This window comes from Micropterus dolomieu, linkage group LG19, assembly GCF_021292245.1.
Source record: "Micropterus dolomieu isolate WLL.071019.BEF.003 ecotype Adirondacks linkage group LG19, ASM2129224v1, whole genome shotgun sequence".
Classification (NCBI taxonomy): domain Eukaryota; kingdom Metazoa; phylum Chordata; class Actinopteri; order Centrarchiformes; family Centrarchidae; genus Micropterus; species Micropterus dolomieu.
Window position 1 is genome coordinate 12,243,344 of NC_060168.1, and position 24,963 is coordinate 12,268,306.

The window sequence follows — 24,963 nt, forward strand, 5'->3', positions numbered from 1 at the left end:
TCTTCCCAACTTGAAGTGTGTCAGTCCAGTTACCGGGGGACAGGCACATGTTCCCCTGCCTCTCACGTTTCCTCTCACTCTGCTCTCCGCTGTTCAAACCTCCGAGAGGGAAACAAGACGAGACAGTCCCAGCCTGCGCTCCTCTCTCTCCCCCTCTCTCTCTCTCCACGCTGCAAGCGGACAGATCACTCTCTGCTGCCCCGCATTAAGTTCTGGAAAATATCCTGCGGAGCCACGTAAACGCCGTTTGTTTCATTATATAATCAGCGAGAGACAAAACTGCAGCAGAGTACCAGAGCTGGTCCAAGAGATGTCCTGCATGCACAATATGGTGAGCGCCACTTCTTCTAATCTTTTCGTGATCCCCCCCTCCCTGCACATGCAGCGTTGCAGCCGGAATCTGTGTCAAGTATGTGTGTCATGTTCAAAACTTCCTGCAGACTAGACCCGAATAAACAAACTTGAACATATGCTTGTAAACTAATGACACACAGGGCTGTTGTTTCTAAATCAGGATGAATCCTTATGTTGTGATTTCACTGTTGTCCTGGCATTTAACAATTCTCAAGTGTGTGCCAGATAATAAGAAGGAGACTGATGGATGTATTTATTTTATTTTTTGCCATTTGTTTTCTGTCACTTTGACTTGCAGCTATGGTGGTCTCCTGCACTTCCACTGCAGTGTATTGAACAGTGTTTGGCTGTAAATGTTTGGCTCTCTTTTGATGCACAGGAGTTTGGGGACAAAAGCTGTTTCTGTGTGTGAGAGAGCCTGAGTGTGGGTGGAGGGTAGACGGTGAGGGGGAGACACCAGCTCTGTGTCGGGGACTGCCAGGCTGTTGTCCTGGAGACCAGAGGCCACAGGTGACCTCTGACCTGAGGACCCATGGAGCGTTGAAGGGAGAGCCCTTTGAGTGTGGTGGTTATGGGTGCGTGCTGATGCAAGTGAAGGCGTGCGTCTGACAATGGAGAGACAATAGACGTGTGAGTTGTTGTTGGAGACTGCGTTGTAACCAGTCCTGTAATTTAGGAATGGATTATAGGAGATTTCAAAGAGGTGATAGTGGGGTGATACACTGCTGCCATGTGAATGTGTATGACTGATCACTGCATGGCAATCACTGAGACAGCTTAAGTATTGTTTAGGGTTGAACTCACCGCACAAAAATGCTTTTCTCCATCTCATCCAACACACTTCTGTGTGACACAGAGATGAGTGAGATTTTGCCATGGGCCCTCCTTTATCATCAGCAGCACAAGCAAATGAAAACAGATCAAACAGTGCTGGGTTAGCTAAAGATGTGTGAGATTGGGAATGACTGCGAGGTTACAGGGTCACTTCAGCCTAAACGCACACACACACACACACACACACACACACACACATCATATTTTCCAGTCTCTGTCCCCATGCAGATGTTTTTGTGTAGAAGTTTTGAGTTACTGGTGTCTGGAACTTCTGTTCCCAACCAAATAAAATGGAGGTGGAGTTTAATTTGTGCTACTAAAGAAAGTGACTTAACAGCACCTCACCTCACCTGCATGGTGAGATACCACTAATGTTATATGTGAATCTCCTGTTGTAGCTTCTTTGAAATGAACAGTTTCGTCATCTACCTGTCTTGTCACATTAGCACGATCGATTGCTTCCCCAATATTGCCTCTTCTAATCTGTAATGTTGACAATAGCTTTTCTCTGGTTTGTGTCTAGAATTTCCTGCCACTCTAAGTAAGCCATTCGAAGACATCGCTTTAAGCTCTGATACCTTGTAACGGACATATGACATCCTTCTGAACATTTCAGAGATGTTAAGAGGAAAAACGTAGATGAATCAATTATTAAAATGTTTGATATTTGCCTGCCACGCCCATCTGTTGGCTGAAAGCCTATTGGGAGATTTTTGACGATAACCTATTAGCGCAGTCTGTCTCTTTGCTGCTCTCCTCTCAGCATAATCACCCAGACAGCTGATGTGATGTGATGTCTTCGTTCAGCTGTTTGTTCTCCCGGGGGGGGGGACACCCCTCTGTGTGTGTGTGTGTGTGTGTGTGTGTGTGTGTGTGTGTGCATACATACAGTACATGCATCTCCTTAAAGCACCGGCAGCTGATGAAACACATATTCTGCTGAACGGTCAGACGTCTGCTGAGTATTTGCTTAGTGTTGCCTAACCTAAAGAGAGGAGGATACAAACTCCTTTCCATCAAGAACAGTCATTATGAATCAACTCTACACCTCCGCATTCCCACAGTATGATGTTAGTCCTTATGTAAACCTTAAATATAAAACTAGAGCCGCCAGAGCCCAATCATTCCGATTTCCTGTCACCACTGGGAACGACAGCACAATATACTGCTGGGCTTTTTTTTGTTGTGTAGCATGTAAGTGCATAGCAGGTCAGTCATGCATACTTCAGTCTAGCAGATGGTGCAGCAGGCAGAGCGCAGTCGTAATGCCACTGTGTTGGTTGACATAGATTTCCCCTCAGACCAGCCAGCTAATCAAACACTAATCAGCCCTACTTTCACTCGCTGGGTTCGGCCTGTCTCCCTTCTTTAACTCAGTTTCTTTTACTCTGCAGATTTTCCTCCCCTTTCTCCCCATTTTCTCATTGTTTGCTCCTAATCTTGGGCTTATCCTATTACTCTGTGCTCTCTCTCCTGTCTGCACTCATCTCATAGACTCTTCATAGACAAGGCCAAGCCTGATCGCTCTGAGGAGAAAGTGTCGTGCTCTTACACTTAGAGCTTTCACTCCTCGGTCATCCCTCTGCCTGTGGCTGGCCTGATACGCTCTCTGGGCCGTCTGTCGCTGCGATTAAAGCCTGGCCGGGTTAAGAAAATCACTGTGGGGCTTGGCCAGGCGTGCCGGGCTGCCAGCCTAGATTCTGCCACTGTTGGATATAAGGCTGTTTAGCTCAAAGCTATCACAGTAAATGGAAAAAACTTTGCATGACTTTATTGCCAGTGGGATCAAAAGAAAGTGTTAGTCTGTGTAAGTAACTGAACAGAAAATATATTGTGCCATCAGGCCTCCTCTGGAACAACAAGTCCATCTCTTCATTTAAGGCTCTTCTATTATAGTCTAGCCTTCCCGTTATCCTTCTATCTTACCTTCCCACAACATGTGTTTTTATTGTTATGTTGTATTACCGTGTTTTATTGTTTTATTGATTTTGCTGTTGTTCTTATTGTTATTAACAAGTTCATGATTCCTGTTTGTCATATTTTACAAAGTAAAGTTTTAGTCTTGGTCTATATGTTATTAAGTTATATTCCTTGTATATTTCAGTAAAGTACTAGATGATCAGTTGTTTAACCACATTAACTAACCAGCCCACACAAACACGTGGTTATCACTCACAGTCTTGTGTGAGTTTGACTGCAGCTCAGATTTCATTAGTCTCAGTAAAACATTGATTTATTTTACACAAATCTGGATTAAGTTGCAGGACTTGAACTGAGATATTTTCTACGTGCCAAGACAGAGAACACAACCAAGTTAATCATTATCTCCATGTGGCAGGTGTTTCCTTATAGCTGAAGATTGGTCTTTGAAAGAATGTTGCCATTCCTGACATTTCCTCTTGACAGATTTAAAACTACAATATCATAAAACTACAACTTAAATTAAATTAAAAGGAAACAACGTGTCCTAAAGACACTTTAAAGCTGCACTAATCAATATTGAAGGAGACCAAACGAGAGCCAAAAGGAAAGTGACTCAGGTGCCACTGCCCAGAAAAACTACTCTGCATCTCCTGGATGTGTGAATAAGCAACTGTTTGCTAACATGTTAGCCATAACAACATGGCTATGTCAGTGTGTGTTTACAGCTTGTTCCCTTGCCCCCAAGTGGCCAAAAAAGTACTAAAAAAAATAGTCCCCTAAACACTGTAAAAATTTGGTGGTTTATTTTTAATATACCACTGACCAGGGTGTCACTGACTTAAGAAGGTGCAGAGAAGGCAGAAAAAAGAATTCTTCTAAAATGATCACAAAATAACACCTGGGATGATAACATCACACATTGATGATATATGACAGTGTGCAGACATCAAAGCAAAGGACGAGGTTTTTTTGGCAACTAACTTGGATGTCTGATGTAGACACGAGTACATTTTCTCTGCTTTCCTTGTCTAATCCAAATAGGTCAGACCTCTTTCCATACAATTTCAATGTAAAGCTTCTGTCCACCTTCTACAAACACCTGCTTCCCACAACATTAATTGAATGATCATTGCAATTGTGTAGCCATTCCTTTGATTTCTATATTAATTTTTAGATGAATGTTTGACGTATAGCCACAAAACCTTTCACAAAGTAACTCACGGATAGCAGAGAACATCACAGACTGAGGATATGTAAGTGTAGGTAAGGGTGAATTTTGTGTACTGAGGAGCTAGCTTGGTGGCCCACATGCTTATTTCTATCTGCTCCCAGATGAACCAGGCCCGTCAGATACTTAATATTTAATCATAGTAAAGTCTACTGTGCCCAGTATTTCCCCAGGTTATTACTGACTGCATGGTTGGTTGACTTGCCACCTGACTGCTGAACAATAGTTTTGTCTGCATGGGATAAGCGGCACCCTCTGACCTTCAGAGGGGAAAGGTCTGAGAGTGTAGGAGGTTGGACAGACCCCATACTGTGACCATTGTCTCTAAATGTCACCAACTCAGGCGGCAGACGGAAATAGCTGCTAACTCTGGCAGCATCTCATTCTGGGGCTATTGTCTTGTAAACAAATGTAGCCCATTGTCCCCCCACCTCAGCTCAGCCTTATAGCTTCCTTATGTTTTTATTGATTGGGCTTATCTACCCGTGAGGAGCGCTCGCACTCACCTGCCTTCTATAGATATCAGCAGCAATGGTTACCCTGTGTGTGTGTGTGTGTGGGGGATGAATTGTGTGCGTGCAGAGTACTTGGCCCTTGTCTCTTTTATTTAGTCTGAAGAGTTGTAGCGTTGCAGAACAAAAGGCCACGAGTTGAAGCCCTCCTCTGCGAGTGGGCATTGTTGTTTATTTATATCTGCGTGAACAAGTAGCAGTTGGCGAGGCAGCCACAGCTCTGCTCTCTCCAACCGCATTACAGTTCGCTGTCACATCCTTCTTTTACATAAAATCAATACGGTGGATTTAAAGGTTGCATTCAGCTACCATGACCTGCGCATGTCTCAGTCAGGTTACACAGGTACCAAAGTGGGACAATGGTTAAGACTCACTGGCACTGTAATTCTCCTGCAGTTTTACCCGTCTGATATGTTTTTTTAAAGAAACAGTTTGACATTTTGGAAAATACACATCATTCACTTTGTTGCCAAGAGTTAGATGAGAAGATCGATACCACTCTATTTGCATTTTTTCAGTAAGTATGAATATACAGCCACCAATCGGTTAGCATAGGTTTGCACAAAGCCTGGGAATAGTGGAAACAGCTAGCCTGACTGTGTCTAAAATCTGCCCAGACAAAATAATTGTCATTTTTGGTATTGGTTCAAATAACGTATAACGTGTTATTTTGTGAGTCTTTGAGGTGCTAGTAGATAGGACTAAAGACAGGCTAGCTGTTTCTACAGTTTACAGTCTTAGCGCTAAGCTAAGCTAAATGTTTGCTGTTCTAGCTTTATATTTACTGTACAGACATGAACCACATCTCTTGGCAGGAAAACAGATAAGCATATTTCCAAAAAGGTCAAACTGTTCCTTTAAGAACTGAACTCTTCTCCAATTATTTATTTTATTTTATGTGAAACCTGTCTCTGTGAAATAGGATAGTCCTGCTAGCTTCTTCTAAATGCTTACTGAAAGAATTTCAAAATGGCATGTTTTTCTAAAAGAACTAATGCCAAACTGACAGACACACCAGAGCTCAGGTGGGTGTCTGACCCAGGATAATGTTATTTCTCTAGAGCCAGATATCCAGCGTACCTCCCATAGCTGCTTCCTGTAATGTTATTGTCCAGGAGAGCTTATGCAGGAAATGAGTCTAGCCCAGGTTGTCGTCTCGTCTAGTGGACTGGTCAGACAGGTACAGTATCTGTAAGCAGGCCGCGGCTAGCCTCTCTCTGTTGTTCCTGCCATGTATTTCCATCTATGGATCTCCACATTCCTATCCGCTCTCTACCCTGTCCTCGCTCCTCCTTCTGCCATTATTCCATCCATTCACACACATGCACCACCTTCACCCCTCCTCCAGATTCCCAGAGCTTTCTTGTTGGGAGACTTACAATTGAGAATCTGTGGAATCTGAGACTGGATATGCCTGTGGGGCCCAGAGGTAATGACAGGGGTACAGTAGCACCTGCTCAAGTGTTAGACTGGTCTGCCCAGCTTTGATGGGGTTATCCTCTCCTTTCATTTTTTCAGCTGATTTTCTCCAAATTGCACTGTTCAAGCCAAAGGGCACCACAAAACATCACATTCTTGCTCTGGAATGCCTTTAATAGCTTGCCAATCTCTACATAGTGCATCTCTGGTTGGCAAGGTGCTTTATTAGCTGGGATTCCTGTGTGCCCACCTATTGGTGCCAGTAGATACCTCTTTCACTCCCCTCAGCTCTGCGTCCTACATCGCATGACGAAGAAAGAAATAAGGAGTCGCTCTCTCCTAGTTAAGGAGCAGAGAACAATGCTCTCTCTTTTCTCCCTCTTCAGATGCAAGTGTCTTCAGTTTGAGTTATGGAACTTGATACAGCACAGAACCCATCCAGCAACCCAGCCTCAGGAAGGGAGACTTACACTCAGACTATTGTCCAGATGGTCCACACCGAGACAACCCACACATGCTCTCATTTTCCACTTTTTCCTCATCTTTCTATTCATCACTCTCTTATTTATTCCTACCCTCATCCGCCTTTCTCTGTGTTCGTGCTGCCCTTTAACCCAAGTCTGATCCCTCATTGTTGTCTTATTATCCATGAGCAAACAAGACACATTACATTGTTGGTATTTGTCCGGTGAAGTTGGATCTTGTGTGTTGATGCAGGTCTGGATCGAATGTGATATGAATGACTGGTTCACATGCGGGGCTTTTGTTTCTGGAACTGGGAGAACAAGTCCAACCACACTGGCCCCCTGAGAGGGCTCAAAGTGCACAAAGAGATGAGCAGGTGAGGCGGATAAGAGAAGGAAAAAAGCAGGGGGTGGAGTGTGAGCAGGAAAGTACCAGGCTCTCCCAGGGGAGTCCAGACTGACTTGTAGCTGCTGCTGAGGTCAACTTAGTGGTTTCCTATGTAAAACAGGTAAATGCTGCTGTGTGTAGTGAAACCGTCCTCATGCACAGCTTAAGATCAGCTTAATCTTCTCTTTAGATCAGTGCAAACTCATCCTGTCGTGGCCTGCAGGTCTCCGGTAAGGTCCAGGCAGCTCCCTCCCATCCACACCTCCCAGCTGCCACCGCAGACTGAGAAACAGGAAGTCATGTGGCATGATAATCAGTAGAGCGAGCCAACAGTAAGAGAGAGAAATAGAGTGAGCATGGAATCAGGAGCAGAGAAGTGAAGTTTCAGGTGGACAAACAGGTAAACAAGCGACTTCATTTTTCCTACCTATCATTTTATCTCTGTTGGCCTCATGTCATCAAATAATTTGGGTTTTTATTTGCTCATAAAAACCTTTGAAACTGAAAGAACCTAAATTCCAGAGTCTAATGTGTGATACTGGGCTTCAGATAAAAGCAAGAACTCGTCTAACCTGTATGTGTATACATACATTCATGTTGCTCAACATGCTCTGAACTCACTGTGGTTTCAGGCTGCATTGTCAAAGAACAGCTTAAGCTGAGGAGAGGAGAGGAAAGCAGCTTGATTGTTAATTACTTAGCCCCACAGGGCATGCTTGTTTGCAGTGGAGTTGAATTAGAATTAGCTAACTTTTTAACTAAATCTTTTCTCCTGGGTGAATGACGTCACTCTGAGCAGCAGCCTCAGCCTCCCCCATTCACTCCCAGCACAGAACAAATATGCTAATTAACTGTTAATTATTGAATATCCCAAAAATGGAGCCACATGGTGCTTAACAATGTATGGGATTACCTGCTCCACTGAGCTGTCTTCATCTATTCAATAAACCCTTTTTCCGTAACATGAGTTGTTTTTCTGCATTTTTTTTTTTAATGATTGCTGGTTTGATGGTCTATTTGTGTCCCAGGAATTCCCCCTGAGGACCATTCATGGCTCAATGCTATACCCAAACTGGTTAACAAGATTTCATTGTACGGACTTTGTTCTTACCGATTGTGTTTTTTAGAATTGCATAGCTTGAGGCAAAATGTCACTGCCAAGTGAAACTCTCCGCATGTTGATGTTTCACTCCTGGTTTCCGTGTTGTTTTGTTGTCATTGTTAACTCTTTACAGTAAAGTCGTGACCCGAGTTGGCTGAACAAGCTGATTTGCAGTAGTTCCCGCTGTGCTGCTGCTTGGCACTAACGAACAACAGACACTCACTTTATTTACAGAGAAACGCCACAGGAGGAAAAAGCGCTGATCCTCTGACTCGGCATCAGCGTGCGTCAGCATCCGTGTTTACTACCTGACACGCAGTCTGCTCGGCTCCCCTTCTGGTGTTAGAGTACAGATAAGATCAAATAAAGCCTTTTATCTAACCACGTTATTTAGGTCTAAATTGGAAAACATTAACATTTAAAGAAGTCATACAGTGTGTCAGTCCATATCTATCTGCATATTCCTCTGAATCCCAACCCATCTTCAGCTGCAGTCCACACATCTTCCTGTTTGTGTTTGTGCTGAGTGTGTGGCCTGATATTCAGGATGTGTGGATAGATGCATGCACGTTCACTGCGGCTGTTAAAGTGGAATTGGTCCAGGTGTGGGTCGATGTGGGAGCCACTCGATTTCTATCGCTGTAATCACAGAACGGTGACTCCTACATGAACCACTCCAGGAAACAAAGAAGCCACAGAGAGAAAAGAGAGAGTCTCTGCTCCCGTCCCCCTCTATCCTGGCTGTAATGAATTTAATAAGAAGCTAGCTACCGTGCTTTTGTCTTTATCAGCTCAATTTAACAGTGTATGCCTCCCCCGCTCTAATTATGTGGTGGAATTATCAGTCATTAAATGTCTGATATTACCAACTTAGCTCTCATGGGAACTAAGGTGCTTTGGATAATAGACACTGTTGTTTAGGGTTTTATCTTGTTTTTTCAAATAACCCACAAACCTCTATCAGTGCTGGGTGATATGAAGGCACATTAATAATTACCTGGTGAGAAATGTAAGGAATGTGAGTTTGTTTCCTCACATCGGTCTTTCCCTTTACATTCTTCACTCTGAACGTCTGCTCTGTGTTGAACATAGCTCTGCTGATAGCGGCAGTTGGCAAACACTGTACGGGCTTTTTTCTGGCTAACAAGGTGAACATAAACCAAACAGAGAATTTGAACTGGATTCAAGATTAGATGAAATAAATAGCCTGCCATTCTGTTGTTTGCCTCCTCACAAATTCCACAGTTAGGTGAGGTAATGTTTCTATGGTGCTGTTTTTACTGTTGTTTACCTCCTTGATCGACAGAAAATGTGTTTATCCAGTGTGATATCTCAGATGTTGCTAATGGAATCGGGCATATACATAATAAGGAAAGGATCTCATCACTTTGATAGTCTCAAAACAAGTGAACATGTTTGTTTTTATTTGTAGCACTCTCATCATGCCAGGCACTGTATAACATAAGATTCTTGCAATATTGGAAAATTGCTCCAGTGGTGTAAAGATGCATCATCCAGTTTCTCTTTATATTGTTTGTCTTTAGGGCTAAAGGAATACATTTCTCTTTTTCTGAAGGATTTAGGCCACTTGGAGGGCAAGTGGATGTCACTTAAAACAACACTGATGTCAGGTACCATTATGCTGCTAGGACTAATCTCTCTTTAACACACACACACACACACACACACACACACATAGAGACTGAACTTGTAACACTTACAGAGGGATCAACACAGACATTTATCTAAACAACTTTAGGGATTATGCAATCAATCCCTTTTTGAAGACTGATATTTTAACAAAACAGACAAAACAGAATCAGAACAGGGTTGTAGTTGAATACATTTTCCCATAAATAACCCATAATACATTTGGAGGCAAGAGGTGGCCTTGTGAACACACTCCCTCGGGTGCCATCGTCTCACACTGAAGCAACCTTATGTAACATCAGTCAGATCCAGATCAATGAGGTTCCATGAAACACCAGTGCATCCAGTCACCCCAGATAACCCCAACATTGCTACTGTAGTCTGAGCTAATAATTGAATTCAGTGCAGAAATACAATACTGTAAAGTCAGCAAAGGCAGTAAAGGCAAAGGCACACTGTGCAGACCTCCATCAATAGGCTAACAGATGCAAAGGGAGGAACCTCACCTCAGCTGATCCGCCTCAGAGGAAGTCTTGACAACTGATTTAGCGGAGCAGGACCAGGTCAGAGCCAGCCAGTAACTTCTAAACAGAGTTGTAAGGCTTATCGGAATGAAACCTGCTGCAATTGCAGATCCTCTAAAGTAGCCATTCCCCCGCTAACTTGTTCCAAGTTTTAAGTTTCTCCTAACTTTTCTTTCAGTAATCATGGAGGCTGCTGTGGAAATTATTAATTACATATCTGTACTTAGCACAGAGAGCCACTTGGAGAAGGAGCCATCTCAAATTACTAAAATGTCATTTAATATAGATGTTCAAGATAAGATAATGAGATGGATGACAGGCATGGCAACATTTTGATGAGGAAGGATTTATCTTTCAGTAAGTCCAATATACTGTAAATTTACTGGGCAGACTAATTATTTATAGTATAGAGATATTATACGTTTCAGTCATATCTTGGCATAAATCTTTGTTTGTCCACGTAATTGTGATGATCAGTAAAATATAGCTTTAAGAAACATATTATTGCATCACACACTGCTAGTAAAATAGTTGGAGTTCATGATAATGACTCCAGAGTGTATACCATGGTGCAGGATAGTATACAAGCTGCTCCAGTGTTCCCTAAAATCCGGCAGTTCTCCCTTGTCAGAACTCGGAGAATAAAACGTCTGTGTCTGCTCTTAGTTGCATGTGTGCTCAATAGCATCCTGTATCTACAGCCATGACTAAAAATGACCTGTCGACCTCTGTAAAGACTCCAGTGTTTGTCATCAATGGAGACAGTGTGAGGCTGAACACTGGGCCTTCAGCTTTAGCGCCACCACATCTAACCGCCAGTGACTTATGTCCCGTGTTTCACAGAGAGACTGCTCCTCATCTCCAGTATCATGAAATTAACTTTGACCTTTTTTGGCAATTTCTGTCTACTCTCTCATTCAGAAAACAGAAGACAAGAATCACCTCGAAGCAGTATAGCTTGAAGTATCTGACCAAATTTACATGTCTGAAATGTAGCTTGTGTCTTAGATTTGACAGATTTGTGATGCTACAGGACACACAAATTGCCTTGACGCACAAGAAGAAAGAACATTTCATGACCCTGCTGTTCAACGTCTTGGCTCCTCTGAATGGCCCTGGGGTCTGTGGAGAGGAACGAGGTCTGTCTGCCTGATTGTCTCCCATCCATAATGAATAACCTGCTAACAATTAGAGGCTGCTGCCGAGCACTCGTCTGCAGTAATGCCCCACAGCAAGAGACACTCTCACACTCACCACATTACACGATAGCATGTAATAGTCAATCAGAGAGTGGAGCGCTCCTTTGCTGCACATGTAGGATGGTTCCTTCCTAGTTGGTCTAAGGCACAGATGCTGACAAATTTAGAGAGTTGAAACATCATAATATCAGATCAAGTCATACTTGAATTTACATGACTTTAATTGTGTGCTTCCCGTGGTAGTTCAGGTCATCCAGAATATAATATATTTGGGATAATTGATCCTCGTTGAAAAGTTGCACTTGTTATAAAACTTTCATCCATCGTCAACCGCTTATCCTGTGTACAGGGTCGTGGGGGGCTGGAGCCTATCCCAGCTGACATTGGGTGAAAGGCGGGGTACACCTTCATCGCAGGACAGACAACCACTCACATCCACAATTTAGAGACACCAATTAACCTAGCCTGCATGTCTTTGGACGGCGGGAGGAAGCTAGAGCACCGGGAGAGAACCCACGCAGACATGGGGAGAACATGCAAACTCTGCACAGAAAGGCCGGGGCAACCCTGTGAGGCGACAGTGCTAACCACTGCACCACCACGCCCTATTATAAAACTTTTATGTTATCAATTGTCCTGTAGGACACCCACATGTTTTGAGAGGGAAGATGTGTTTGTTTTATTTTGCTACCATATTTCATGATAAGAACTCACTCCTGATGTTTCTTTGTGCCACAAGAGATCACTGAATGGCATGGACAGCGATACCTTTTTTTCTTCTCTGATATTCAAATGTGCGGGTGTTAGCCAAAACGCTAATTTCCAACTTGTTACTCCTAACAAAAAATTTGAACCGTTGTTGCTGTTGTTGGACATGTAAAACACATTTCTTTCTTTGAAGTGGAAGATTTTACCGGATGACGGCCAATCCAGCACAAACATGAAATGGTTCATGAATTCTGGGAAAATCAAAGTTCCTTTTTCAGCCATGCTACCTTTACGGATAACATTGCTGGTTAGTTGGTCCGTCTGCCCACCATTATTGCCCGACTTGCATTGCTGTGAAATTTTATAAACACCTATGTCATGGTTCCCAAACAATGAATCCTAATGACCTTGATGATCCGCTCACTTTTCATCTACCGCAGTCATCATGGTCATTTTGTGCAGTTCTTTGGTTTATCCTTTGGTACATTAATAAAGGACATTCCCATCATCCTCAGTTTACATTTTTGTTAAGTACTTATTCACATATGCTAGCATGCTAACACACTAAACTAAAAGTGTGGTGAATGTGGCAAAAATTATCTGCTAAACTTCAGGAGTTGCTAAACTTCAGGAGTTTAGCAGATAAACATTGTGAGCCTATTAGCATACTGACGTTAGCTGAAAGCATTGTGCCTGAGTACAGCCCCAATGAGGTACTAGCCTAGCTGTAGACTAAGTATTGTTGTACTCTTTTTACTGTAAGCATGATAAGTCAAATAACTGACACTGCAACAAACCACCATAATATCTTATCATGGCTTTGTTTGTTGATAGAATGTGTCCAAAGGAGGGCTGTCAGGCAATCAGAGTAGAGATAAATATAATACTGCAGTTCTCTGTATAGATTAAATAAGGCTAGTGGCTGATTTGGTAATGGCTCTATAGACTAACAACTAACATCTGTGAAACCTAGCGAGCACAGCTTTGATAGAGCTTATATAATATAACAGAGTGTGCGCTGTGTGGGAGTTTTAGATGTAACCTGCAAAGTTACCCCACAAACGTAAACAAACTTTGATCATGGAGCAGGGGAGAGAGAGCACCGAGGGAAGAGGGCAGAGGATCTGGAGCTGCAGGCCGCGCGTTATGCTTTTTTTGGGGCTGTGTCGAGTGACCCGCGCGCACACACAAGCATCCGTGGGAGTGAGCCTTTTGTGCAACAAAAACTGACGAGCCCGAGCTTGTGTTCTGCAAAGCATCTTTGGAATTTGGCTTCCCTGTCCTGCTCTCCTCTGTCTCAGTCCCAGTGCTGACCTGTTTGTCTCTGAGGGTTTGAAATGTCACTTCTCCACACTCAACCATTTCATTGAAAGCTTTGTTTTCCCCACAGGAGACCTGATTACAATATTTTAGTAGAGAGCGTCCTTGAAACCCTCTTCTTAAAGGCTGCATTTTTTGCTTTCTTTGTGATTGTATCAAAGTGGCAGTTGTATGGTTTTCTAGATGATTTGGGATATCACCCTGAGAAAACTCAAACCAAAAACCTTTACCACTGTAAAGCCCTGGTACAAACCTTAAGAGACTCACACCTCTCAGCAGCATGTTTCTTCACACCTTTCCTTTGCTAAAGATCACTAGGAGTGTATAATATTGACAAACATAATGTTGATTTTCTTTCATGAAAACAGAAGGGAGAGATGCCATTCTCAGGTTTAATAATCTAATCTGAAGAAATTATACATCATGAAAACACTTATATTGCTAGATAAGCATATTTCCTTCAAACTGAACAATTACAAACATTATTAATATTGATACCTTTTTCAGTTTGATAAACTGTATAGTGCCACAAGGTTATTATACTGATGCTCAGCTACATTCATTAGGCTGACAAGGTGTGCAGATCAGATATAGTCAGTAAATCTGTGAAAGGTTTTCGTTCATGTACTAATTTTACTTTAGAGTTCCAGTTTGAAACATTACACACCAGAAACTTGCGCAGCAGATGCAGATAAAAGTGCACAGCATCAGAAGGACAGAGAGGCTCATCTGTTACCTACGCAGTTCTTTTATACGCTGATGTTAAAACATTTTAATGTTTGATCAAAGTTAGCAGCTTTTGAAAGACCTCGTCTCTGCTTTGAAAGAAGCATAAATCAAGAACAGCGCACTTTTCAATTAGACCGTAACTGGTAGAAAGCACTGCTGTGTGTGTGTGTGTGTGTGTGTGTGTGTGTGTGATTTAAGGAGGTGTGTTGCATTTCAAGGCCCCTTGGTTAGTCGGGCTGGGCTGTAAATCTTGCAGTGTCTCCTGGTTTACTTGGGCCCATAAACTAAAAGGCAATTATGGAAAACAACTGGATGCAAGATATCTTCAGTCCTGCAAGATTTGTGGTTCCAGCCTAAAAGGATTTTTACCCTCCTGTCTACCCATAAGAAATTGCTTTGCCTCACCCGCCATCACTTCAAACCCAGCTTCCCGTCAAGCATCGATTGGCCCCTCATGTCTTTGGCAGATACAAGACATAAACTGAGTAAAATACCATATCTAAAAATACTGTGTCAGACCTTGGCCAGTGGCCATTAGGTTTGGCCCACTCATGATTTATTCATATGGTGTCAGACACATACACACTCAGCATGAACTGCACTGACCCATATGCATCATGTCTTACACACAGTAAGACAGTAGGACTTACTGGTCGGACGGCGCCAGAGCAGTACCCACATTTGTGTGTCACATTTTATTTGATTATATTCATCATCATTGATTATCAGGTTTCTTTCCTCAGCCTGAGCTCAGCCTGTGTTATATTGGCTTATTAGGTAGCCGGATGCTTTAGTGGAAAGTTTTACATTGGGAGAAATAGTACCTCATGAATATAAATATGAGCAGCTTGGGCTGCTTTGATCTCAGCCTGGCGGAGAGCCCTGAGTGGAGTGGGCTGGAGCTGCCTTTGCAGAGCTCTCTCTGCCTATTTGAACCATTTGCATAATAGTTATAACTGTTGAGGCCAGCAGTGCAAAGCACTTGATAAATGTGGATTGTATTAGAAGAAAGAGGAGATGCCAGAGTGTTACTGCGGGTGTCTGTGCTCATACAAAGTATATTTTGGTGTGACAGCAAGAGAGAGAAATTGCTTTAAGGTAGCGTGTGTGTGTCATGAGTGTGCACTGACTGACTGTCATTGTCAAAGCATTCTAAACACGATACTGGAGTTTCATCCAACAGATCATGTACATAATGTAAATTTTATTAAAAATAAGTTTCCAAAGCTTGATTTTCTACCTTCCAGGCAGTCATGTGGTTGAATTCATTTCACTATTGTATAAAAAACAACTTCAAGAGACCTGAAACTGACGTGAGATAGGTAATCAAGCCATGCTAGTGACCGTTTGTTGCTATATTTTTCAGTAAAGCTTGTTTTACAGTAATGCAGGAGCCACCAGGAACAGGTTTGAATGCTCACCTTGTTGGTCCGTCTAAGGACATTCGGATATGTGAGGTTTAAGAGTCACCTGCCAAACAGCACCCTTTCTAATACAAGAAATGATCAAGTACACATGATCCTATCACAACATTCATCTTTGCTTATTGGTGATCTTTCAGGTTGTGGTTCATCTTGTGACCACATAGATAGACATTTTTTGGCAGCCATATCTCAAATATCAGATGTCTGATGTCCTGGAATCCACAAAGGACGCAAACGTATTACCACAGAACAATAACACAACTGATTACCTGTGTGGAGCAACGTTTAAGCCTGTCCAGTTTATTTTCATAATACAATGAAATTAATCCAAACCAGTAGTATGCATTGCATACAAGGTAGGAAATGAATCTCAAGATTTGTGGTATGGTTTAAAAAATTTGTTTTAAGTAATATTAAGTATTGGAGATTGGTATCTAATTGCCCTTTTAAACGCTACCTGTGCTATAAGCTGGATGAGCACAAAAGGAGAATTTGCCTCCCTCTGGTCCTGTTTGTAGTCAGAAAGACTGCTGCGTATTTGTGTGTTTTATGGTCTCTAGAAGGTTTTATGGCTGGTGGGGGTGTTTATGCACGGGAAGGGAGAGGGTCAAAAGGGTGACATCAATAGTGATCCTTAATGAGGTTGTCTGAACAGAAGGAAGGGAGGGGATATGTGGGTGATTCAACAATCGATGTTGATGGGGAGGTTGTGGAGATACAATTTGCTGCGTAGAGCTGAAGAGGCGCAAATTCAAGTTGACAAAACAATGGTGCCTCTTGGGTAGGTGTCGCCTGCTGTGATAGGAAACCTAAACTCACAAAGACAGCCATCATATCAGTTACAAAATGTATTCAGGCCATGGTAGACTTACGAAGGCATGCTGTGGGATTGGTACATTTGGATACACCATGGTTTTCATGAGAGACAGGGAATTTGCAAACAAAATAAGCTGCTTCATCACTTCATTCAATTGTCCATAATGTGTATTGAACAAAGGACTTCCATCAGGTTTTTATAAGGCTGTTTTTAAGGCTTGCTTTAGCAACCTAGTCGGATCGGAGTTACATAACAGGATTGTGATGTGACATATGCTGCCCTACCTCAGAAAAAACAACATAACTCTCACTGAGTACATGTTTTGTGTGATCCTGTAGTCTTGATTTGCCGTTGGGCTTCTAAGAGGCAAGACTGATGCTGTAACAACTGCCTCATGAAATAAACATTTTCAAATTGGTTTGGGATTTGTCCTCTTTGTGAAGACATCATTATTTATTGTTCTACTATTGTTTTCATGGAGGTCAGCTGTGTATGTGTGTGTTTGTTTTGTAGTGAAGTGCTATGCTGTGATGTTGTGGGAAGCTGAGTTGTTCTAGCTGTGCTCTGTGACAGCTGTATGTATAGAGAAACACAGCTGATGAACGGTTTGTCTCTTCCTCCAGAGACCAACAGCGCAGTAAATGGGCAAGAGGTCCAAACTAAAATATCTCAACAGCTATTGGATAGACTGCCATGAAATTTTGAACAAACATGCATAGTTCCCTGAAGCTAAAGCATACATACTTTGATGATCCCCTGACTTTTCATCTAGCGCCACCACAAGGTTGACATTTTGTGTTTTTAGTGAAATGTCTTGACAACCATTGGATGGATTGGTCCAGATATTCTTGGTGCCCAGAGGATGAATCCTAATGATATTGGTGACTCCCTGACATTTAATCTAGAGCCAACAACAGGTCAATGTTTTCCAGCGAAATATGTTAACATATACTGAATGGATTGGCACAAAATCTAATACAGACATACAAGGTTCCAAGAGGATGAATCCTATTGACTTTGGTGATCCACTGACTTTGACTCTGTATTTAGTGCTAATTAGTAAATGGTAAAATAACATAGTAACCTTGGTAAACATCATATTTGCTTAAAAGAAAATAGCATGTTATCCTGAGCATATTAGCATGCTAATGTTTAGCTCAAAGCACTGTGGCTAAGTACAACCTCACAGAGCCACTAGTGTGGCTGTAGACTTCTTAGTCTTGTTATATTTTAAAGTGATTGTGTAAAAGCTCTAGAGCTTCAACAATTAAACAATCAGTTAATCAATAGAAAATTAATTTGCTACTATTTTGATAATCAATTTATCATTTTGAGTAATTTTAAGAAATAATACCATAACTCTCTGGTCCCAGATGTGTATGTATTTTCTGCTTTCCTTAGTCTTCTATGAGAGTAAACTGAAGGTCTTTGGGGTTTGGACTTTTGGTCGGACAAAACAAGACCTTTGAAGATGTCACCTTGGGTGCGGAAAATTTTTACTGGGCATTTTATTTACCATTTTGTGACGTTTTACAAACACACAATTAATCCATTAACTGAGGAAATGACCAGATGAATCAATAATGAACATAAGTGTTAGTTGCAGCCCTAAAAGGTCCAGAATGAACTGTTACCTGGTATTAAAGATTTTAAATGTGCTTAAAACAGTTTGTTAAGAAGCAGAAAGCCTATAATGATATGTTGCCATCAAGAGCATGGTCATCAGCTCATTCATTTACCATGAATAGGTCTCCCTACTTCACCTTCCTTTGAAAGCTCAGCTAATTTTTTACTTTTTCTCTTTTTTACAGAGCACCTCAACCCCCCCTTAGAGCCCTGTAACCAATGGCAACCTCAGTCCAGACTCTTCCTCTGACCCGTGGTCCCAACAAAAACTTCTCCCGTTGCGGCATGGGAAGTGTAGGCAGTCTAGTGGAGAGGCCAGATGTGTCTCCAACTAAAGGCAGCCGTGCAGTGCCCCAGGTGAGACCCAAACAGACCAACGGCCTCCTGAAGAAAGGCTTCAACCAAAGAGAGCTACTCAACTACCTCAACATCACCAGGTGAGTGCTGCTATAAAGAATTAGATGCTTATGTAGCACATTTCATATGCTGCACTTTTGAAGGGGAGGGTACTATAAAATGTGACAGGACTTGACCTCAGTTGACCTACTGTGCTTCCAAACAGAAGAGAGCCTAAAGCTAGTCCAAGCTGTGACAGCAAGAAGGACATTATCTCTGGCCTCAGCTCTGCCAGTGCCCGTGAGGAGGACAACTTATACGCCAAGGTCTACCATAAAGACGGCACCGAGGTGGATTTGACCAAAAACTCACTGCCAAGTGGGGGCAAGTACGAAAAGGTGAATATTGCTTTTTAAAACACTGCAAAAAGGATCAATCAAGAACGTTTTAGCTCATTTGTGGGTGATTAAATCTAATATTTTATCAAAATAAACTAATTTGTTGATGACTGATTATTAAACTTGTTTCAACATAATATGTCTTGTCTTGCCTTAGGAAGCTATTTTATCTCATTTTCAGCTAGAGCTGAAAGAAGTGTATTACAAGGCCACCGGACATGTAGTACTATAAGAGTTTGATCACTTCAAGAATCAGGGTAATCTTAAAGCTTGGAGACAGCTAGATTTTTAAAATATCCAACCAAAAAAATCCCAACCCCCTTCTCCCTCTAAAGCCACTCCCCCAAAACACATGTTAATTTGCATGAGTGCAGGGACAGAGGGCACGCAGGTAGACAGGCGGGTAGGCCAGCCAGTCATTTAATTTGGTCAAAATGGAATGACATACTTATTAGAGTCCTGTGACCGTCACAGATACCAGACTTTTGATTTATTGCTGTTGGGATGTAGAGTTAATTTATATATATAATGTAAATATAATGACAAATGCTTCTGAAATAAATTGCCTACCCCTGCTTTAAGTATTGCGTTACATTAAGTAAAGGTACTTTACTTTAAAGCATTAGGTATGAGGAGGACTGAGTGTCATTCACAGATTCAGGCACAAATGCAGATAAATGACTTCCTATTGAGTTATTTATTTAAATGATATACAGCGAGCAAGTGGCTGTTTGGGCTGTGTTAAATTGACCACATCCATACATCTCTGGCAGCGTTGTGCAACACCTCTATAGCCGGTTACCAGCATAAATCAACCTTAAATCGCTTCCAGAATCTGCCACTTGCTGCGGTCTGAATTTATTGCTGCAATCAAATCTCAGCTTTTTTTTTTTGTTTTTTTTTGCCTTGAATTGATCAACACTAACAACACAGAGGGTGGAACAGTATTGATATTATAGAAACACTGTGATTTATGTTCCATAGCCAAGCCCTGTGTGTCTTCCTCTCCCCTTCAGCCTTCACCCAGCTACTTTCTACAATCTCTACATCCTCTACAAGTGCCCTGAACTTTTCCGGCTCTTGGTTTGTTTTTCTCCAGGCTCGTTTTAGGTCTTCTGCCTTCAAGCCTGTCACCCCCAAAAATTTTAGCTCCATGCAGAACCTCTACCCGTCTTCCAAGTCAGAAAACGTGGACCATGGCGTTTCCAATGGGCTGCACAGAGCCTACGCCCATGTCCCTAAAGCTGTCTCCACCTCTTCCTCCTCTTCCTCACCCTCCCGTCAAGGAGGACCGACATCCAGTGGTAACAAGGTATCTAAACACGACTTTAAATTAAAGCCTTGATCCATGTATTGATGTCCATCGCCAGTTATCACCTCCACCAATAAGCTGGCTAGTCCATTTATCTGGTTGATTACTTGTAAAAATATCTTGAAAACCTAGGCTTCAGTTAAACCTGGTGGAAAGTTGAGCTATGGGCCAGGGAACAGTGAAATAGGTTTTTGATCCAGAATCCAGTCTTGGTACATTTATTGCAGAAGCAATACAATTAACTACTCATGATCTGTCATGTTATTCATTATTTGTGATAAAAAATTAACCAATAATGTTACAGTGATGAATAACTGTCTAATTATGACTTTGTAGGGCCACTCCTCTGTGCGTGGGATGAGCCAGGAGGATGATAACCTGTCAGACTCGGGCCATAACTCCATGAGCAGTCTGCCACCATACCGGCCTCCCTTCCGCCCACACCTGGCTCACATCAGGTCTGCTGCAGCATTATTGTCTCAGCTCTACTTTGTATTCAAAAGACATGTTGCTATAATTGATATTTTACGTGGGTAGTGATGGAAGAGAAATTACTGGCCTTCATGGTTTCTTTTTTTACCCTAGTGCATCTATGGGCCACATCAACACCATCGGCTCCCTCGAACGCACTTCTCTAGGCCCAAAGGCTGCAGGGTCAGGGGGCGTGGCCATAGGGGAGATGGCGTGTCGGAGCATGGCGACCCTGAGCCGTCTGACTCCATATGGAGGGGAGGCCCCACCTCCTTATGAATGGACCCTCTCCCTGTCTGTTGAGGAAGTGGTGAGTACTGGGAAGATGGATAAGCGTATTAAGTATGATTTACAGATTGGTAAGTCATTCATGTTGTCTCTCCCAGGTCCGGGATCTGGAGGAGCGCCTGGTGGAGAAAGAACATGAGCTGAAACAAATGAAAAGAAACCTGGATGAGAGTGAGGGTGCTATCGCACAGGTGAATCTCACTGTCTGTTGTCTGTTCTCTGTCATTAATCTATACATCCATTTCTTTTGAAGTTTGACCCCCATCTGCTCGCCTCATGCAGGTGTTTGAAGGGAAACAGCGCCTGTGGGAGAAGGAGGTGGAAGAGCTGAAACGCCTGTATGCCGCCAAGCTACGTCAGGTTTCCCAGCACGCCCAGCGTTCACATCGCAGCCTGCAGTTGCAGCTGTTCAAAGCCCAGCAGGAGAAGAACCGACTGCAAGAGGAGCTTGACGGCCTGAAAAGAGAACAGAGCCAGGAAGCTGGGGCCACGGTAAAGCGAACCAGTCCAACTCTGGAGGAGACGCAGTGGGAGGTAAGGCTTCAGAAGGACACTTTATGGCAGGGAGAGGCACTTAAAAAGTAGTAATAACAGGGCACAGTGGAGATAACAGAATTCCATTCTTGTTTGTCCTGTTAAATGATCACAAGAAGGTCCGTAAAAGTCAGTAAAAAAGTTTCTCCTGCCCCTATTTCGTATTGTCCCATTACTCTATCTCTCAGGTTTGCCAGAAGTCAGGGGAGATCTCCTTGTTGAAGCAGCAGCTCAGGGACTCCCAGGCGGAGGTGACCCAGAAGCTGAGTGAGCTCTTCCAGCTGAAGACGCAGCTCAGGGAGACCCGCACAGAGCTGCGCAACAGGGAGGGCCAGATAGATGCACTAAAGCTTGTCCTGCAGGGGACACAGCATCGCAGATTCCCCTCTCAGACTGCACAAGAGGATGGGAAAGGAGCTGAAGAGAGTCCTTCAGCTGGGGCAACAGGTAGTTTTATATATCCGTCTATTGTCTGTGGGTACATATCGTCACTGCCAGTGTTTGAATTACGTGCTTTGATGTTTAAAAGGAATACACCTTAGTTTACTCATGCAGAGGCACCACAAGCACAGATAAGAGTTGAAGTTAATTTGTGGACACAGCACATAACCAAAAGCAAGTCTCAAAGGACTTAATACATAAAACTTTACATAAAACCAACTAGATTGAACTGATCAACATTCAGTCACAAGGTGCAAAGCCATAACGAGTATTTCAGACCTATTTAAGGCTGCGCATGCCAAAGCAAGATGATTATATACCACAGATGTCTGTTTAATATCACAGTAAGTGAGGAATCTAAATGGGGTTTCTTATCTACACAGCCGGAGCTTGTCAGGGTTATTTTTGAGTTATGATGTTTACATGCTTGGAACAAAAATCAGGTTATTTGACTAACCAGGTCAGGAGCAGAGTTCTCTGCACATTAAAAAGCAGCCAGTGTATTTCATTATGTTTCCCCTACGGCTATGCTGGCCTGTATTTGAAGCCATGTAAACCTCTTCGTTGCAGGAGGGTGCGGGGGCCCGACAGAGGAGCGTCTGCGTGCAGAGCTCCTGCTGGAGCGACGCCAGAGCGAAGCCCAGGCCACGGCTTTCGAGGAAGAGAGGCAGACATGGCAGGCAGAAAAGAACAAGGTCATCCGCTACCAGAAGGAGCTGCAGGCCAGCTATTTAGAGATGTACCACCGCAATGAAGCACTGGAGAGGGAACTGCACCACCTGAGGGCAGGCAGAGAGCGAGGAGGAGGAGGGAGGAGGAGGAGGGAGCAGAAAAGGGACATTGGAAAGAGAAGTGCCAGAGCTGAGCAGTGAGAGAACGGGTGAAAAACAAGAGGAGAGACCTTCCTCTGGGTTGCCGTGGATAGGGAGAATTGAATCATCTGAAATTTGAATGTGACTTATTTGCAATGCAAACTGTCTCCCTGTAGTATGTTTTCTACGGAAGAACATTGTCCACCACAAAAAGGAAAAAAGATAGACTAAAATCAGTTTCAAAAATGTTGTCATAGTGAGTTTTGACCTAAGTCTGAGTTCTTCATTTTGAGTTATTCTGCGATAACTCAAAATGTTGACTTTCTTAAACAAATTTTGAGGTCAAATGATCTAGTTTTCTTCTTTTCCAAGCGACAATGGGCTTCCATAGGTTCCTGTCCATTTGCCATCCTCTGCCCATGTACCCTTGTCATTTAATGCCCTTATCCTGCAAAGACTGGACCAATCAACTCCCAAAGAGCACACCAATATGAGGGTAGTTGCACAGAAATACTGTCTGTGCCTCAGTGTCAATTTATGAAAATACAGGCAAGCACCTAGACTGTCCTGCTTAACACTTTTGTCCAATTGTAAACCTGTAAATGAGCAGATTTATATGCAGTGTGTCACTATTTTGTTTTTTTATTTGGTAATTACTTTTTGGTTTGGACTGCTGTAGAATCTTGACAGTAACCAAAGGATTCAAAGGGATTTCACGTGGCCCTGTTACATCTCAGTAGCTGCTCAGTCTGTGCAGAAGGTTCTGTGGATTCAGGTTTGACCTGGGCTCTGGGACGAAAGCTATCTGGTGCCAAGGTATTAATGCTATTTCTTTGCCATCAAGAAAAATGTGTACCCTAATGAAGAAACTGGAAATGTTGGACTTTTTTCTCATTCAGTTTCCAGCAGCGAGACCTATATATTTAGTACATATTGTAATTTTGGTTTGATTGGCCTTTTGTCGTTGTATTCCAAGAACACTGTTGTCTTAAATAGGCATACTTCCACATGTTCTGATTGCAATGGAAGCAATCAATAGATTATGCTGAACATGACTGTCCTACCTATTGGTGCGATTTGTTGCACAGCCAGTAACATCAAATGCATGACGTAGATGAAGTTGTTCTTGTGTAGTTTATTATTAATATATGAACATTCAAAAGCCAGCTCTCAATCGACCTTTCAACATACTGTGACTTGTCTATTTACTGGAATTAAAGCTGTACAGTATAAATATGTATGTATGTTTGTTTTGGATTGATAATAATGTAAAAGTAATCTGGCATTTTCTGGTGTAAGGCGGCAACCTGCATTATAACAGATTTTTTTTTCCTGTGCATTGTCTGAATTAAACTCACCAGAAATCACTTTTAAAATGTCAGAGGTGCAACCGATGGCATCCACCCGAGGGCTCAGACGGCTGGCCTGTTCTGAAGGGGCTTAAAATCTCCCCAGAGTGTGCCAATAAAACCCAAGGACAGGCGCTTTATGACAGAATGAACAGAGCGATTGAGGCTTTTGGGACTAATGTGGCTTTTAGAGGTTTAGCCTTCAATCCTTATCTCAACCTCTCCCTAAGGCCCTCCCTGCTCTGCCCCAGCCAGTCCTCACATACCGGCTCCCGCAGTACAGACGGCAGAGACGTGAAAGGTCAGCTGAGATGGAAACAGGAGGATCCCTGTTTGTTCAAGAAAATAAGCGCTCATATGGAAACCATCAAATGTACAAACTAGAACAGAATGCCAAGGATATCTTGGCAGGGACGAAAGTTTAACACTTCACTTTTTTTTTATTTATTTTTTTTTATCCATGTTGTTTATGGGTATGCATGAGTGAGAGCAAAAACAGTACTGTGCCAAGTTTTTAGGCAGGTGTGGAAAAATGCTGTAAAATAAGAATGCTTTAAAAAAAAAAATAAAATAGATGTGGTAATAGATTCTATTTACCAGTTAATAAAATGAGTGAATTGACAAAACACTAAATCTATAAAATAGTGTGAAAAGTGAGAGATGGCACATGCAAGTCTATAAAGCAGGTCATAATCTAAATAGTTATGAGCTGGGGCTGACTCACAAGACCCTTACCTAGGCATTTAAAACATTATATAAACTGGGGCTTAATATAACTGTGCAGCTCAGGAGTGGTTCACT

The 24,963-nt window shown here is 42.5% G+C and overlaps 1 protein-coding gene across 1 annotated transcript; it reads left to right on the forward strand.

Moving 5' to 3' along the window:
• The first annotated feature begins 37 nt into the window (after positions 1-37).
• On the forward strand, positions 38-24,180 carry n4bp3 (NEDD4 binding protein 3). The gene is made up of 10 exons (XM_046030270.1): positions 38-331; positions 18,407-18,658; positions 18,784-18,955; positions 20,055-20,267; positions 20,604-20,725; positions 20,853-21,048; positions 21,125-21,217; positions 21,309-21,560; positions 21,749-22,007; positions 22,572-24,180. The coding sequence occupies exons 2-10, from the start codon at positions 18,441-18,443 to the stop codon at positions 22,871-22,873; spliced, it is 1,827 nt and encodes a 608-aa protein (XP_045886226.1). The 5' UTR covers positions 38-331; positions 18,407-18,440; the 3' UTR covers positions 22,874-24,180.
• Positions 24,181-24,963: the final 783 nt, after the last annotated feature.

What these genes read in the sequence shown, in the direction of transcription:
- n4bp3 (XM_046030270.1), top strand. Translation starts at nt 18,441, where the DNA reads ATGGCAACCTCAGTCCAGACTCTTCCTCTGACCCGTGGTCCCAACAAA. An exon ending in CCCTGTCTGTTGAGGAAGTG is followed by an intron (nt 21,049 to 21,124) that starts GTGAGTACTGGG and finishes TGTCTCTCCCAG; the next exon opens with GTCCGGGATCTGGAGGAGCG. An exon ending in GTGAGGGTGCTATCGCACAG is followed by an intron (nt 21,218 to 21,308) that starts GTGAATCTCACT and finishes CGCCTCATGCAG; the next exon opens with GTGTTTGAAGGGAAACAGCG.